This window comes from Phaethon lepturus, unplaced genomic scaffold (assembly GCF_000687285.1).
Source record: "Phaethon lepturus isolate BGI_N335 unplaced genomic scaffold, ASM68728v1 scaffold36893, whole genome shotgun sequence".
Classification (NCBI taxonomy): domain Eukaryota; kingdom Metazoa; phylum Chordata; class Aves; order Phaethontiformes; family Phaethontidae; genus Phaethon; species Phaethon lepturus.
In genome coordinates, this window is record NW_010531807.1 from 1 (window position 1) to 16,190 (window position 16,190).

General features: G+C 51.0%; 3 protein-coding genes across 3 annotated transcripts; 1 reads left to right on the plus strand and 2 right to left on the minus strand.

Moving 5' to 3' along the window:
- Window positions 1-51: 51 nt before the first annotated feature.
- Window positions 52-3,142, plus strand: LOC104618951 (putative EGF-like module-containing mucin-like hormone receptor-like 4; the record flags this gene model as incomplete). The annotated part of the gene is made up of 8 exons (XM_010284676.1): window positions 52-180; window positions 306-497; window positions 1,413-1,639; window positions 1,826-1,898; window positions 2,299-2,390; window positions 2,498-2,666; window positions 2,755-2,850; window positions 3,089-3,142. Coding segments are annotated over 8 exons (1,032 nt in total), but the record flags the coding sequence as incomplete, so codon positions are not given.
- Window positions 3,143-5,993: 2,851 nt separating this feature from the next.
- On the minus strand, window positions 5,994-10,327 carry LOC104615451 (CD209 antigen-like protein A). The gene is made up of 10 exons (XM_010284677.1): window positions 10,252-10,327; window positions 9,843-9,893; window positions 9,142-9,261; window positions 8,972-9,022; window positions 8,738-8,863; window positions 8,191-8,253; window positions 7,382-7,471; window positions 6,993-7,162; window positions 6,444-6,553; window positions 5,994-6,129 (listed from the first exon to the last, which is right to left on the minus strand). The coding sequence occupies exons 1-10, from the start codon at window positions 10,325-10,327 to the stop codon at window positions 5,994-5,996; spliced, it is 993 nt and encodes a 330-aa protein (XP_010282979.1).
- Window positions 10,328-11,363: 1,036 nt separating this feature from the next.
- LOC104618952 (C-type lectin domain family 17, member A-like) lies at window positions 11,364-14,976 on the minus strand. The gene is made up of 8 exons (XM_010284678.1): window positions 14,877-14,976; window positions 14,484-14,594; window positions 14,204-14,302; window positions 13,969-14,019; window positions 13,265-13,378; window positions 13,019-13,170; window positions 12,124-12,257; window positions 11,364-11,496 (listed from the first exon to the last, which is right to left on the minus strand). Exons 1-8 carry the CDS (start codon window positions 14,974-14,976, stop codon window positions 11,364-11,366), a joined length of 894 nt encoding a protein of 297 aa, XP_010282980.1.
- Between the last annotated feature and the right edge of the window lie 1,214 nt (window positions 14,977-16,190).

A 16,190-nucleotide genomic window follows, 5' to 3' on the forward strand; every position in this document is an offset into this window, starting at 1 on the left:
CGGGACGTGCCTCGAGCGGGCCGTGCTCAGCAGGCGCTACGGGCCTGGCAGACGGTGGGCACCAAAGGCCGCTGGACGTCCTCGGGCTGCACCCGCGTGGGGGGTGACACCCTCCACTCCACCTGCGCCTGCACCCACTTCTCCACCTTCGCCATCCTCGTGGCCATCCACCCCGTCATGGTAAGATCCCGTTTGCACCCTTAAAATACCCATTTTTGGGGTGTTTTCTTCCTTCCCAAACAGCGTGTGGCCACAGGCTGGATGAGACTCGCGTGATGTCATGCGTGTGACGTCACCCACAGGAGAGCTTCGCGCTGACGGTGGTGACCTACGTGGGGATGTCGGTGTCACTGGTCTGCCTCTTCCTCGCCATCGTCACCTTCATCTTGTGCCGCTCGCTCTGGAGCGTCAGTGTCACCCTCCACCTGCAGCTCAGCATCTGCCTCTTTGCTGCCGACCTCCTCTTCCTCGTGGCCGTGCCCCACACCGCCAACTGGGTATGGGCTCCTCGGGGCCTCCCTGAGCATCTTGGGACCTTCAGGGGATCCTCAGGGTCTCTTTGAGCTCCTTGGGGTCTCCACAGGTTCCTCAGGGTCTCCTTCAGCATCTTGAGGGCTCCTCGGCATCTCATTTTGCTCTTCTGGGTCTCCACGAGGTCTCTGGGGCCTCCTCAAGCTCCCCAAGACCTCCTTGAGATCCTTATGGAGCTTTTGTGGAAAAAGACCCAAGGTCATGGCTCTTGGTTGTAGCCTCTACCCTAACGGCTCCAGCAGACCTTTCTGCCAGGGGTCCCATCTCATGCTGGGTGGGTGCAAGCACCTTATTACGGGATAACTGAGGTTGGAAGGTTTGGTCCAACCCCAGCTCAGAGCAGGTCCAATGAGTTGAGGTTCTTCAAGGTTCTTGGTTCCCTTCTTGCTCTGTGTGGGTGTCAGTGCCTGAATTACAGGATAAATGAGGTTGGACAGGATGTTTGGAGGTCTCCAGACCAATGACCACTCAAAGTGGGTCCAACTAGTTGAGGTTCCTCAGAGTTATCCGGTCCCATCTCCCTCTGGGTGAGTGAAAGCACCTGAATTACAGGATAACCACGGCTGAACAGGATGTTTGGAGGTCTCCAGACCAACCCCAACTCAAAGCAGGTCCACCCACTGGGGTTCCTCAAGGCTCTTAGGTTCCTTCTCCCTCTGGGTGGGTGGAGCCAACTGAATTATGGGATAACTCATCTTGGAAGAGACATTTGGATGTCTCCAGTCTGCTCCCGGCCCAAAGCATCTCCACTCCCTTGAGGTTCCTCGAGGCCGTGCTGGGGCATGTGGAACATCTCCGAGTGCCAGAGATGCCACCACCTCCCCCGGCCACGCTGTGGTGATACTCGGGAGCCCAGCATGCCGTTGTTGTCCCCCATCCAGCTGGCGTGTGCCATCACAGCAGGCTTCCTCCACTACCTCTTCCTCGCCTGCTTTGCCTGGATGTTCCTGGAGAGTTTGCACCTCTTCCTCACCATCAGGAACCTGCGTGTCCTCAACTACACCAGCGCCAGTCGCTTCAGGAGAAGATACATCTACCCCGTGGGCTACGGCATGCCGGCCATCATGGTGGCCATCGCCGCCGCCGTCCACCCTCACGGCTACGGCACTGAGCACTAGTGAGCCCCACCAGCACCCAAGGTGGGGTCAACCAAGCGGGGTGGGATCATCAGTGGAGAACATCAGGCGTTTTGCCTAAATCACCCAAAAAAAAGATGCCATGGCCTCTGGGTGCTGGTATTTTCATGCCACCAAAATCAAAGGAGTTTTGGGGTATTCTTCCCTTTTTCTCCCCTTTTTAGCTGCTGGCTGAGCCTGGAGGGAGGCTTCCTCTGGAGTTTCCTCGGCCCCGTCTGCGTCGTCGTCCTGGTGGGTGTCTTGCTGCTGAGAGGAGGCAGAGGAGGGAAAAACTGGGAGAAAAAAGAGCAAATTTAGATCTATCTTTAAGAACAGTATTAAGCAAACGCCCCGCAGGCTGGGTGCACTCATGCACGATGCATGAATGATGGTTTTTTGCACCATTGGCCCCTTTTCTACCTCAAATTTATAATTGTGGCCACGGCTCTTTCCCCACAGACCCCAAATCGAGGAATTTTAGAGATTTGCGTAAAAAGAGCACATTCACATGTACATTTAAGGACAATGTTAAGCAAAAGTCCCACACCCACGCTCAGTGAAGGTCATGCCACACCACTGACCCTCTTCCACCCCAAATTTACACCCCGCAGACCCTGCCTTGCAAAATGATGGGGTTTTGCTTTCTGCCCAGGTTAATTTGTTATTTTTTCTCACCACCCTCTGGACGTTGCGGGACAAACTCTCCTCCCTCAACGCTGATGTCACGGCCCTAAAAAACACCCGGTGGGTTTTTGCATCGGCAGGAAGTGCGTTGGGTTTTGGGGGGGAGGAGGAAGAGCATCTGGGATGGGTTTTGGGTGAAAAAAAGAGCAAAATGAGTGTTCTGTCAGGCTGATGACGTTCAAGGCGCTGGCGCACATCTGTATCTTGAGCTGCACGTGGGGTCTGGGCTTGCTGCAGGCACAGGGGGTCAACATAGTGGTGGCCTTCGTCTTCACCATTGTCAACAGCCTGCAGGGAGCCTTCATCTTCCTCGTGCACTGCGTCCTCAAATGGCACGTACCGTGGGGAGGGGGAACTCAGGCGTCCGGGGGTGTGTGGGAGGGGACAGGGACACTCAGAACATGGCTGTGGGGCTTGCCCACAGGTGACAGGGCAGTACCGGCGCTGGTTTAGGGTGCTGGGGCGACGAGTGCACCCCCAGGAGATGCCCACCACCAAGATACACGTCACCTATGTCACGGTAAGGGCACCCGGACGCCCGGGTTGCTGCGGGGTGCTGGGTGGGCACCCAGACGCCCGGGTCCTCTAGTTGCCACCAAAAGGAGGTGGGAGCCAAGGGGGACACAGGGGAGGCTGCCTGGACCCCTGGGTCTCCCCAGGGTGCTTGGGGGTCTGGCAAGAGACCACCAGAACCTCTGCACCATTTCTGCCCTGTTTTGGTCTCATTTCGTCCCGGCGTGGCCCCTTTTCGCCCCCAGGAAGGGGAGAGGCCACACAGCCACAGCGCCGAGGGCTGCACATGGGAGAAGTGACAGTGGGTGCCCCAGGACTGACCTGTTTCCGGCACATCCGACCCATTTCCAGCAGTTTTCCAGGGCATCCGACCCATTTCCAGTGTATTTCCTGCAGATCTGACCCATTTTCCTGGTTTTCATGCTGATTTGATCCATCTCCAGCATTTTTTTCCTGCAGAACAACCTGTTTTTAGCATTTTCCCCACAGGTCTGACCCGTTTCCAGCATTTTTCCCACAGAACACCACATCTACAGCATTCTTCCCGCATATCTGACCTAATTTTCAGAATTTTCCCCAAGAAACGACCAATTTCCAGCATTTTCCCCTAGAATCAATCCATATCCCACTGCTTCCCTCCAGGAGCAAACCATTTCCTGCATTTTCCTGTGAAACAACCATTTTCCAGCATTTTTCCAGCAGATGCGACCCATTTCCACCATTTTCCCCAAAGAACCACTTAATTTCCAGCATTTTCCTGCAGAACAACCTGTTTTCAGCATTTTTCCTGCAGATTTGACCCATTTCCAGCATTTCCTCCAAGAAATTACCAGTTTCCAGCGTTTTCCCCCAAGACTCTGCCATTTCCAGCGCTTTTTCATGGAACAACCCACCTCCAGCATTTTTCCTGCAGTTTTGACCCATTTCCAGCATTTTTCCTGCAGATTTGACTCGTTTCCAGCATTTTCTTTAAGAAACAAGCAGTTTCCAGCATTTTTCTGTGGAACATCCCACTTCCAGCATTTTTCTTGCAGATTTGACCCATTTCCAGCATTTTCTCCAAGGATCAACTAATTTTCAGCATTTTCCCCCAACACTTGACCCATTTCCAGCATTTTTCCAGCAGTTTTGCCCCATTTTCCTGGCTGCTTCCCTCCACGATGGCCCCATGTCCAGCGTTTTCCTGCGGAATGACCCATTTCTGGCATGTTTTCCGCCAGGATCGCCCCATTCCTGGCCTTTTCCTGCTGCCTTCGCCCCGCGCGGCTCAGCGGGGGTTTTTGGGCTGAAAAAGGCTGATTAAAGGCACGTGGCTCATCCACGAGGAGTCAGGCTGGATGCGGACTCGGAGGGTCCCGGGAACGGGCCCAGATCCACTCGGGGGGTGGCAAAGTGGGGCCTGGGTCCACTCCAAGGCCAGGAGCATGGCCTCCCCCACAGAGATGGGGAGGGTGGGGTCTTGAGCTCTCAAGCCCTGCCTCCCTGCCCCCATAAGCCAATCAGTTTCCTGCCAGCTCTTGATTGACAGGGGCTGGCAGCCAATGGTGCTGACCCCCTGTCTTCCTGCCCCACCAAGTGCCAGAGAGGCGCCTGATTGGTACGAGGTGAGAGCTGGGTGGTACCAGGAGTTAGGAGTGGCCTATCGTGCAGTGGGGCGGGCTGAACAGCGGTGGTACCAGCCAATGGGCAGCGGTGGTCCTGGGAGGCGGTGCTAAGGGGAAAACCCACCCCCCAGAGCATAGAGAAGGCGGTGGTTGGCTGTGCGCTGAGATGGGCAGCGCGGCTCCGCCAATGGAGCCTCGAGGGAGGCTGAGGTGGCTCCTGAGGAGAGGTGAGGGGTGATGGCGGCTCTGGGGGACTCTGGGCATTCCCTCCCCACCTCCAGTGCCCTCCCAGTACCCCCCAGTGCTGGGACTGGGCTGTCTCCCCGCCCCAGTGCCCTGTCAGTGTTTGCCCAGTACCCCCAGTGCTCCCAGTAGCCTCCCAGTGCCCTCCAAGTGCCTCCCAGCCCTGTGCTTCCAGTGTTCCCCGTACCCTCCTCAGCCCCAGCGCTCCCAGTGCCTTCCTAGTAAACCCCAGGCCGTGTTTCCAGTGCCCTCCCAGTAACTCCCAGTGCATCTCCCTGCTGGAAATGGGTATTTTGGTTAAATTAAGGAATTTTTATTGAGGGCAGAAGCCTCTCTCTGTGCCAGCTCCGCCACCGGTCGATAGTTTTGTTGTTGTTGAAAACAAGCCAAAACCACCCTAAAACCAGTTTCGTTTTCTGCCACGGGTCCTTTTTTTTATTGATTTTACAGCAAATTTCTCAAGCCCAGCTCAAATTTCCTGATTTTCACGGCGGGGGAGGGAGCTCCCACAGTTAATTTTCAACCCAGAGAGGGAATTTCATTACCCGTAACGAATCATTGCGTTTCTGCTGATCGATAATGCATAAATTCCCCCAAAACATTGATTTTTAGTTTATAACCCCTTAAAAAAACGAGCGTTAACATCACCCCACCGGTTTTAACGGGATTCCTTCGATTCCAGAAATTTTCAGCCACCGGGATGAGTCTGACGGGGTCATTTTATTTATTTGGGCAAGAAAAAGACCGAACAGCACATGCTGCGTTTCTTAGGAACAAAAAAAAATAAGTTTTATTGGGTGATATTGTGCTGAATTAAGAGTTGTACAAGTCAGCAGAATTGGGATTTTGGGGGTTTTTTGGCTGTGAGGCCACAGCTGGGCACAGATGGGGGTTGGCATCTGGGGGAGGGAAGGATAAATATGGAAAAAAGTATTTGGAAAGTGGAAAAAAACAAGAGGATTTTACTGAAATTGTCTTTTCTAAGAGTTAAGCAGAAACCACGACGTGGCGGAAAAGGAGAAATTCAGCGACGCTGAGAAACGTGTTTTGCACTGGTGAGTGGGGTTTTAACCATTTTACAGTAGTTATTTTAACTGAAAATCCCTTTTTTTTCATGGTTTTTGGGGCAGGCTTGCAAGGTTGGAGCTCACAGGGATTTTACTGATTTTTTTTATGGGATTTGCACGTCATTAATAGGCAAAAAATGGGAGCGTGAAGCCTCCGGAAACCCCCGGAGCTGCGTGAGTTCATCCAGCTCCCGAGCAAAAAGTTAATTGTCTGGAAACGGGCAAAAATGCTGAAGTCAGCAATTCCAGGACTTTTCGCAAATCCAGTGGTTGGAGTGGGAGCATCTGTCGTCGTTCCAGATGCCATCGGGCCCGATGCTGCCGCAGTCCTTCTGGTCCTTGTCTTTGTTCTCCTTCCATGTGTTCCAGTAGCTGGAGAAAGAAGGAGGAAAAAGAAGGAGGAAAAGGAAAAGAGAAAATAATAAAGAAATAAAAACGAGCCCCACGGAGCGGCGCTCTCTTAGGAAGAGGTAAAATTTGTATTTCAAGGGAAGGAAACCACTAAAAATCTCTTTTTTTTTTACCACCAGCAAGAAAACGCTCCGATAATACCATTTTTCCAACGTAAACCCTTTGACTTACATAAAATCACCAAAAACGGTAGTTTTAGTGGGTCAACTTCATCTTTTTCCATTTATTTTCTGATTATTTTCCATTTTTGGGGAATCCCTGAAGGGAATTTTTACCTAATACTTGTGTGTTCACCATTAGTCCAGACCCAGGTGCCTTCCTCCAGCTGATCCGTCACTCCCAGCCAGTACGTGCTGCTGCTGTTAATATTGTCCTTCAGGAACTTCTAGAAAAGCAGAATTGGTTAAAACAGCCCCAAAACAATCATTCCGATGGACTATGGAGCACGTCAAGGCTTTTGGCAATTTTGGTGAGGTCATTGTGGCGATATCTGAGCAGTGTTTTTTGGTAAAGAGTGAACAATTTGGGTGTATTAAAGTAAAGTGCATACACAACGTTCCGGAAAAGAGATGTTGACCTTTTTTGCTCCATTTTTAGCACTTTTTCCTAAAAACAGGAAGTCATAGTCGACTTGGCCATCAGCGCTTCTCTCTACCTCCAAATAACTCCGAGCCCCATGGCCAATCTTGGCTAATTTGAGCCCAAAGAAAGAGGTTTTAGAGTTTTTGTGTTTGCCAGAGTAGGAAACCTCCAAAAAATGGGTGTTTTGGGCACTGTGTAAGCCAAGAAACTGGTTATTTTTCACTCGCAAGCATCCGACTGACCTGTTCCAGCTCCGAGTTGATGATGACCAGGTGAGCGCCTTGGTCGGCGCAGATTTCCTTCGCGTCTGACCAGCTCATCATCTCCGTCGAGAAGGAGTAGCAGCTTTTCTCAAAGATCTTCCAGCCGGCCGAGCACTTCTTGCTGTCCAGGACGGATCTGCAGATCAGCGCTGGAAGCACGAGAAATCCCCCAAACCCAGGCAAAAAATGTTTTTCTCTGCTGGGGGAACCTCCACAAGTTCCCTGGTGGGGTGACATCTCAAAATTGGAGTCAATCACCCAAATTTTCCATCCTTAAGACCATCGTGGTCTTTCCGGGCTAAAATCAGGAGGTTTCTCTCCTGGTGCACAACAATGAGAAACCATCAAGATGGAGACGGCGGCTTTACCTGCGATGTCCTGCAATTCCTCGTAGTATTTGTGCATCCCGCTCTGCATCCGCGTCTGTTCCCGTTCCGTCTCCGACAGCCTCTGCCACACTGGGGAGCGCAGGAGGGTGAGCGACCGCTGCCGGCCCCGGCCCCGCAACTTTTTCCTACTTTCCCCTGATTCAGGTTGACCAAATCTTGAACACTTTTCCCTCAGGATTTATTACTTTTCCATATGTAGAAATCTCAATCAGGGCTGAAAAAGCTCTTATGCCGCCAGCTTTGCTGCCTGGTTTTTTTCGCTTTGGGTGACATTTTGCTGCAATATCACCCATAATATAATTTAATTAATCACTAATTTGGCAGCAGTTAAGGATTTGGCTCATTATATTTGACTTTGGCAGAATTTTCTGTAGGATTTACATCCTTCCCTTCCCATAACCCTTAACGGAGATAACGGGGTGGATTTTCCCCCCCGTAAGATCCTGATCATGATAAATCCCATGATATCCCAAGAGCTGATTTGCTCCTATTTGCACCCTTTCGGGGCTAATTCCTTTGGGATTGGGGCATGAGCTCAGTTGGTGTCTGATCTACACCGTTATCCTGGTGTAATTCCCGATGGAAATCAGAAACAAGCCAAAGTCAGCGTTGCTTCACTAAGACGGAGCAGAACCAGGATCCGCTCAAAAAGGCAATTTGTTTTTTTTTTTCCCTCAATTTACCCCAAAAGGCAAAACTGGGGCCAGAAAAAAGCCAAACACCAAAAAAATCAGTGTCTCCCAACAGCCGTTAAACGTCACCGTGGGGACGTGAGTCCAAGGACCTACCGTTGGCTTGATTCTCTGAGTAGTTTGACCTCAAGAGCTTTAACTCCGCCATGATTTCCATCTCTGAAAAGAAAATGAAAGAAAAAAACATGGCTAGATCATACCGAGGAATCGCGAGCGGCATCTAAATTTGCCCGATTTATGGCTTTTTTTGGGCTGAGTGGGGGATTCCAGAGCAGATTCTAAATTTGCCCAATTAATGGCATTTTTGGGCTGAATGGGGAATCCCAGAGTGGATTTACTCTGGATTTACACGCTGTAGCAAACATGGAGTGCTGCTGGTGCAAGCAGACGGAGGCAGCACCCAGATGTAGCGCACTGGGGGCAATTTGGTAATAAAATCCTAAAATTGACATACTGAGGTGAAATTAAAACCAAATCATGACAACAGATGGGCTTTAGCTGCTGTTTCCACGTGGATGGAGATTTAAAGCATCGCAGGCACGAGCCACGTGTTATTTTTAACAGTGAAAATGCTTTTTTTTGAAGTGTTTTAACCAAACCAGCTGCTTCCTGGCCCGGTGGGGATCCTTCCGGGGACACTTACGCTTCATCACGGCCAGCGCGAAGAGCAGCACCCACGCAACGAAGCTCAGCGCTACCAGGATGTAGAGGACGGCCACTGATGTCACTCTGCGGCTTTGTCCCCTGCCGCCTCTGGGCTCTGGGTCACCTGCGGAGAGCAGCGTGGGAGAAATCGGGGAGAAATCCCCACTTCCTGGGTCTGGATCCGGCTGAGGCCTCCAGTGGGGGGTAGCGGTGGCTGTCAAGAGCGACTCACACTTTTGGGAAGGATTTGGAGATGCCGGTTTCCCCGCCAGGATGTAAACCCCTGTTGGGAGGAAGAAAAAAGTCACTGGGTGATGTTTTTTGGGGCATTTTAGGGACAAATCCTGCCCCATGGAGGTCCTCGACCGCACAGGCGACGCGAGGAGAGGAGGTAGGTACTACCTGTGCCTCCTTTGCTCCTCTGGCTCTGCAGATCTTCATCGGTCACCGGCAGCTTGTGGCCACGATCCAACTCTGACAGGGACACATCGTCGTAATCGTCCTCAAAGCTGTCCGGGGACGCTACGCAAGAGATAAAATGGGTGAAAATTGGGATTTTAGGCTAACTGGGAATCCTTTCCAGTAACGATCAGCTGGGTTCTTTGGCAAGCGTAAAAAAAAAAAAGGCAATTCCCCTTTCCCCTTTGGTAAATCCGCAGCACCTCCAGCAAGATTTTTACACCCTTTTCTCAATATATATTCTTTTTACCATTTTTAAATTTAACATTGCTCCGCTCTGCCAGAGCAGACTTCTCCCCTCGGCTGCAAATCCAAGCAATTCTGCTGAAGTTTGAAGTTCTCCACGGCCCGAGGGGATGAATTTGGGCCTGCAAAGATGCAAACACTGGCTCTGAGAGCAAGGATGGAGTGACAAATTCCCACTCAATCCCCCCAGTGTGGACTTTCAGGATATTTTGGGGGCTATTTGATCTCGTTTGATGGAAGGAAACAAATCTGGAGAGAAATGCCACGTATAGCGAGACACGTTCGGCCAACCGAGCTGAAAATAAAGCCCAGTTTGGCTTCGGGGAGGCACCTCGGGGAGTTCTGCTTTCCATCCGTGCTACAAAAAAGCCTGAAAAGATGAAAAAATTATGACTTACCCGGTCTGAAGTCACCCACGGGTGTCATTTTCCCAGCGACAGAATAAATTCCTGCCAAAAAAAACGGAAAAAAGCGTTAAGCATAATGGGAGGATCCTCAAAACCACTGTTAGCACTTCTTCTAACCCCGTTGTCGCCGGCAAGTAGTTGCCGGTGCTTTTTTAAGGCCCGGCATGGAGTTTACGCGTGAAATTGGGGCCAGTCCTGGAGATTTAGGGGTTCCTGAGTGAAGAGCAGGACCCGCACAACTCTGAGCACGCCAAACACGTTTCACCCTGTTCCGTACAACAACGGTGTCCCGCCGGCATATTCGGACAGCGCCGCGCTTTGCCGAGACACCCACTGACCCCGAAAACACACGCCAAGGACACACCAAGGACACGGAGAAGGGGTGTCTCCCCAGTTTTACCTGCTTGTCTCACCAGTCGCTTAGTGGGCGCTGGCGGGGGACCCAACCAGTTGCCGTAGGTCTCCTGCCGGGCCATGCTTTGCCGGGAAGAGTAGCTGCGCAGGCGCCCGGCAGGGAGCTAAACCCCTTGGCACGCGCCCGGGCACACCCCTCGCCGCCTCCGGCGCCCCATTTTGGCCGGCGGTTCGGCCCCGAGGTTTCGGTTCCTTCTGCACGCCGGGGCAGCGGTGACATGCAAATGGGCGGCGAAATGAGGGCGAGACTGCCGCTCTACTCCGCAAAAATACGCCTTTTCGGAGGACCGTGGAATTCGGTGAATTTGGGGACAACGGGTTGTGTTTTGTGGGGAGAAACGGTGATGCCGCAAGAGTTCTGCTGCCAGCGGGAATTTGAAGGCTGCTCCCGCATAAGTTTGGGGTTTTTTTTAGGAATTACAAATAAAACCGCCACGGTGGCACCTATGGGTGTTAAAACACCGTGCCGGTGAAATCCCAAATCTCCCAGCGGAGCCGCTCTTCATGCCGGGAGGGGAATCCGGCAGCGCAGCCTTTCGGCAAAACAGGCATCGCGCTTCAGCACCCATGAGTTGGAGATTTGCATACGCGCCCCGAAAACACGCTCGCGCCTCGTCCTCGCCGGTCTCTCTTCCCTTTTTTTAGGGTTTTTTTACCTAAACCCTGGGAAAAAAGGTGTGCACCGATACTCTTCAGCACCGCATCGGCTCGATTTATGTAAATTTTGGTTCAATTCACAATCAAAACGCTTTATTTATTATTTCCCCCCCCCCGATTAACCAGTGAGCAATACGTCAAGCCTTGGCCCAACAGGTAAACGGCTTGCAAAATGTTAACAAACACCCCAAAACTCTCTAATTCAGCCCAAAAAGAGTGACGCACACACCCCCTCAAACTGTTTAACCCTTCCGCCGCTGCGCTGTGCCCACCTCAGGCAGCTCATCCTGCTTTTGGGAAGTGGGGAATGCATTTTTGGACACAGTTCCCCCAGAGCCCTGCGTTTTCACCTTGCGCTTGGTTTTTGTTGGGTTTTTACTGTTTTTTGCCCCATTTTTAAGCCCCGGCGAGGCAAGAGGATAGTCCGGGGTGGTGGAACCACTAACAGCTACGCTCACAGATCCAGGCCTCGTCGCTGGAACAGGTAACGTCGTTCCAGCCGCCGCTGGAATAGATGGAGCCACAGTCCTCGCCATGGTGGCCCACGTTGTTGGGTTCGCCGCTGTTCCAGAACCTGCAGGGTTGGGGGGGAGCACACCAGTTTGGGTGAAAAGCTTTCCGTTTAGGAACTTGTTGGGTTTTGGGTTGTTTTTAAGTAGGGGAGAGTCAGGCAGAGAGAACAGCAGCCCCACAGCATCTCCCAGGGTGGTCAACAGCTCCCCAAAAAGCCTTCTCCCCCCGTTTAACACAGCAGTGCAGTTTCAGTGATTTTTTCCTGTTTTCCGTCTTTTTAACATGGGAAAATTGTTCCGCTTTGATGGCGAGGCTTTTCCCAAAATCCCAATAATGAGGAGATCCATTAGAAATAACCCCTTTGACTTGGGGTGCGGTGTCTCAGTCGGGAACCAACCGAGCTCAGGGGGAACCAAGTGGATGCTGCAGCGCCTTCTGTGTTCCCACCTGGATTTTCAGCCCCAAAACCAAAGCGAATTTGGGGGGAAAAAGCCCAAATATTGCCTGCAGCGGGATGGCTCCTCTTATTCTTTCCCTCTACCCGGCATTTTCAGGCGCCGCAAAACCTATTTCTGTGCTTTTTAAGCACCAAACCAGAGCAGACGGGTGCACTAATGAGGGTGCGGCACCTTTTTTTGAGCAAAATGGGGCCGAGGGAGAACAGAGCTGATTTTTTGGGGCAATTTACCCTCCGATGAGGCTAAAAACGTACGAGAGAGAGAGGGAGCGGCCGTCCACCCACTGCCAGTTGCCTTCATTGTGCATGTCGGTCAGACCCAGCCAGAATATCCGCGTCTCCATGACGTGATTTGCCAAAAATTTCTGCAAACGGGAAAAAAAAAAAAAAGAAGCGTCAAGAGGGGAAGCAGGAGGCGAGAGCAAAGAGGTTGAGCGGTGCCAAGGCTGTCGGTGTCACGGAGGAGCCCGTCCCTTGAAGGGGACAACAGTGACATGCCACAAGCATAACAAAAAATGCAGAGTTTATCATTGGAAATGGAAAAAAAGAAAAAAGTGCTGAAATTTCTAATATCTGGAGGGAGAAGCTTTAAAAAGCTTTAAAAGCTGGGCCAGTGAAAGCAGCCTCCTGAATGGGAGGCAGGGATTGTCTCAATCGGGGTAGAAATGCCAATTTTTGTGGAGTTTGGGTTGTATTTTCAATAATTCTGTCATTTCTAAACTTTAATAATGATTTCTAAACAATTTCTATCATTCCTATATGATTGCAAGGAGGGATTACCATGGAGCCATGGCGCATCCGCCTCAAATTCCGGTGAGCACCTCTCGTACCCTGGGAGCCCCTTGGGGTCACACAGACCCCAGGGAAGGTGGCCACTCCCCTGGGCTTTTCCCCCAAAAAAACTTAAATCACACTGACTGTTTTGGGGACGGATTCATGCAATTTGACCAAATCACTTCAAGAACTAAGTGGGAACCTCAACCGGTTGCATTTTCCCACCTCTGCAGGCAGTCTTGAGTCGCCTGTGCTCAACCTCCAGCTTTCTGTTTGTGGAACTGGAGTCTAATATTCCTCTAAACTCATGAAATTTGGGGTTTTTCAGTTTTTACGGGATTTCTCAGCTTACGTTTTCCTGCTCGGTGTTGACAATGGCCAGATGGGCATTGAAGTTGGCGCAGGAGTCGTTAGCAGCCTGCCAGGGTTTGGTGGTGGAGGAGAAGAAGTAACAGGATTTGGCAAACTGCTCCCAACCGGCAGGACACCTCGTGCAGAAAATTTCTGAGGAAAAATAGGGAGGAAAAAAAAAAGGAGGAGAAGACGTGGGTGAGCGCAGGGGGATGCCCGCGGGCTCAGCCCAACCGCTACCGCTCACCTGAGAGGTTGCGCATCTCCTCCAACGCCGCGTCAAGGAGCGCCGACGCGCGGCTCTGCTCCTGCTTCACCTCCGCCAACTGCCGCAGCACCGGCTCCAGCGCATCCCTTTCCTCTGCCGAGGAGAGAATAAAACGTAATTCAGCTGCCACAAAGACCTAAAAAAGACCCGGTTTTGTCTCCCTTCCTCTTCTCCTTTCCGTCCTAATTTACACTGGGGCTTTCGCTGTGTGTTTTTCTGGTGCGAGTTACCGTTCTCTAAACTTCAGGCAGTAAAACCTCAAAGCCCTTTCAATGAATGAGCTTTTTTATTGTGTCTGTCAACAAGCTGAGAAAGGCTTTTTTCCACTAATATTATATTTAATGATATCTCAAACTCGTTAAGATTGGCTTCGTGCGCTCCCAGTGTGCATTTTTGGAGTCTTTGGAGTATCTACCAATACTGTGCATTTTTGGAATCCAGGAAAAGGACCGAATTTAACAAATTTCCATCAAAATCAGGCTTTCACCCAGGACGCGGAGGCGATCCGACAGCTCCTTCCCACATTCCGCTTTGCACCGTGTCATCTTCCACCGCATATTGTCCACTTCTTGTGACACTGGAAGGAGGAAAAACTCTGCTTTTGACCCCATCTCACCTCTGCCTGCACCTGGTATTCGAGATTCTGCCCATATTTCCCCAAAACCACCTCTTCCTTGGCATACCGTTCAGAAGTCGGCCGTGAATTGCCTTGAGCTCACCAGAGAGATGTTTATCTAAAAGGAGAATAAGAGGAGAAAGTTAAAACAAGCCCCGACCATCTCTGTCCTGATGGAAAGCGGCTTCAGTTCAGTTTTTTTTGCTGGAAAAAACACCCCGGGAAGCACCGGGGGGGAAATCCGTGCATGTATCGAGGATGCAGCGGGTGTCAGGGAGCCGTTTTGGGGCAAGATGTCGTACCAAGGGTGTGCTGGACCTCCGAGAGGTTGTACCAGGCCGTCGTGTGGCTGTTCTCGCTCCACATCCTGGCTTGTTCCAACGCCTCCCACGCTGCGGATACTGGGGGAGAGGAAGAGAGCACTCGCCTTCGCTCCAGATCCGGCTCCAGAGAGCACGTGGGCTGCAAAAGGACCTTCAATCCTAACTTAGAGCTACATTTTGCTCCATCTGCTGGTATTTTGCCCCAATTGTTCACACCCCGCGTTTGGCAACTGGAACAAGGGGTGCACGGCGGACTCACCTCTCTGGAGGTTCACGATGGTGAGAGCCATGAAGAGCACGAAGGTGAAGGCAAGAAGCACGTACAGCAGCGTGACGGCTCTCTCCGGAGATGAGGCTAAGATGGACAGCACTGCCAGGGGTGAAATGGGGTGAGGCGGCCCCAAATAACTCCCCCACAACAGATATTGTCTTAAAGAAGAGCACAAAGAGGAGAGATCCCCCCAAAACAACCTCTTAAGTGGCTCCACCACCCTGTTCTCCACGCTCAAACCTCTTTTTTCTAAATTGTGACCCAACAGAGGAACCAGGCATCAAAATTTGGGTATAACTTCGGAGAAAGACGAGTTTAAAGAGCTGAAACCCTCCAGTTTCATGTCTCTGGGTCCCCAAAGCTGCCCCCTCACCCCGATACCTCCTTTAGGCACTTTTCTCCGCTCTTGCTTCTCCAACTCCATTTCCTCGTCGAAATCCCATTTCTTGTAGGTGCCAATGGCACCTTCGCCTTGTGACATCTCTGATCCTTTTTCTTTTGATACCGCCCCAATTTATGCAGTGGGGAAGACGCGTCATCTCACCCTGGGGGGAAGGAAACACTCATGTTTCATAATTCTAATTTCCTAGAAAAAAAAAAAAAGAAATTTGCACACTCAGGAGTTTTGGAGCAGGCAACGTGCTTGGGCTTCCCCTTGCCACGATTTTTAGAATTGGTTCAAAAATACACTCTGCTTTCCTCAAATGAGGCTGATACCTGCCCGAGGAGGCAGTTTTTGGAGATTTCATGCCGAAACGGCAACTGGTGTTCTCCGAGGTGAGCACCTAAATTTAGCTCTTTTTTTTTTTTGTTTGGTTTGGTGGGAATTCTTTAGCATTTTGTTCAGCGCTTTTGTGATAATTTCTTGCATTTTTACGATACGAAACTTCACGTTGTGAAAATCCTCATCTTTTTGGGGGTGCCGTTTCCTTCATTCCTTCTCCGGAAGATTCTTTTTGTTACCCAAATGCCCTCAGGGCTTCGAGCCAGGCATCCCCTGGGCTGGCTATCGTGGAAAACGAAAGTTAGAACTTATTCATTACTTCACTGTTGACCGATTTCAGCTGAATTTCACAGAGGCATCCTGGGAAGAGCAAACACAGCCAAAAGTTGAACGTCCCTCACTCCAGTTCCCCTGCTTTTGGGGCAAGCAGCTTCCTCCTTTTGTCCGATTTCCCCTTTTTTGATCCTGAATTTAGGGGAAGTTGAGGCCAAACTTTTCCCTGACGTGGCCACTCATGCCCTTAGGGCTTCAGCACTTTCCAAGAGAAAATGGAGTCGGTTTTGGGTCAAAACACCATGAATTCGGCCCATGCGGTCTTGTGATGGTTCCCCTTTCTACTGACAGCATCTGGTTTGTCCTGGTGGTGTGTGAGAGATTTGAAAAAACCAAGGATGGTGATTTTAAGCTGAAAGAAATGAAAACTGAGATAGAAGTCATGAGAGGAGCAAAAACTCCATCTCCCACCCCTAAACTATGTCCTTATCTCTTTAACCTTTTGTAGGGTTTTTTTACCCTTTTTTTTTTTTTGACCAAAACTGCTATTATGGACTTCCGCAGGGCAGACTTTGGCCTGTTCAGGTCACTGGTTGAGACAGTCCCTTGGGAGACAGTCCTGAAGGACAAAGGGGTCCAGGAAGGCTGGGCAGCCTTCAAAAAGGAGATCTTAAAGGCGCAGGAGTAGACGGTCCCCA

Excerpts from the sequence above, each read along its gene's own strand:
- LOC104615451 (XM_010284677.1), bottom strand. The coding sequence starts at position 10,327 with ATGGCCCGGCAGGAGACCTACGGCAACTGGTTGGGTCCCCCGCCAGCG. Across the intron at positions 9,262-9,842 it reads CGTGGGTGACTTCAGACCGG|CGTCCCCGGACAGCTTTGAG; the intron begins GTAAGTCATAAT and ends TCTCTTGCGTAG. Across the intron at positions 9,023-9,141 it reads GAGGAGCAAAGGAGGCACAG|GGGTTTACATCCTGGCGGGG; the intron begins GTAGTACCTACC and ends TCCTCCCAACAG.
- LOC104618952 (XM_010284678.1), bottom strand. The coding sequence starts at position 14,976 with ATGTCACAAGGCGAAGGTGCCATTGGCACCTACAAGAAATGGGATTTC. Across the intron at positions 14,595-14,876 it reads GAGAAAAGTGCCTAAAGGAG|TGCTGTCCATCTTAGCCTCA; the intron begins GTATCGGGGTGA and ends CACCCCTGGCAG. Across the intron at positions 14,020-14,203 it reads GGAGGTCCAGCACACCCTTG|ATAAACATCTCTCTGGTGAG; the intron begins GTACGACATCTT and ends TTCTCCTTTTAG.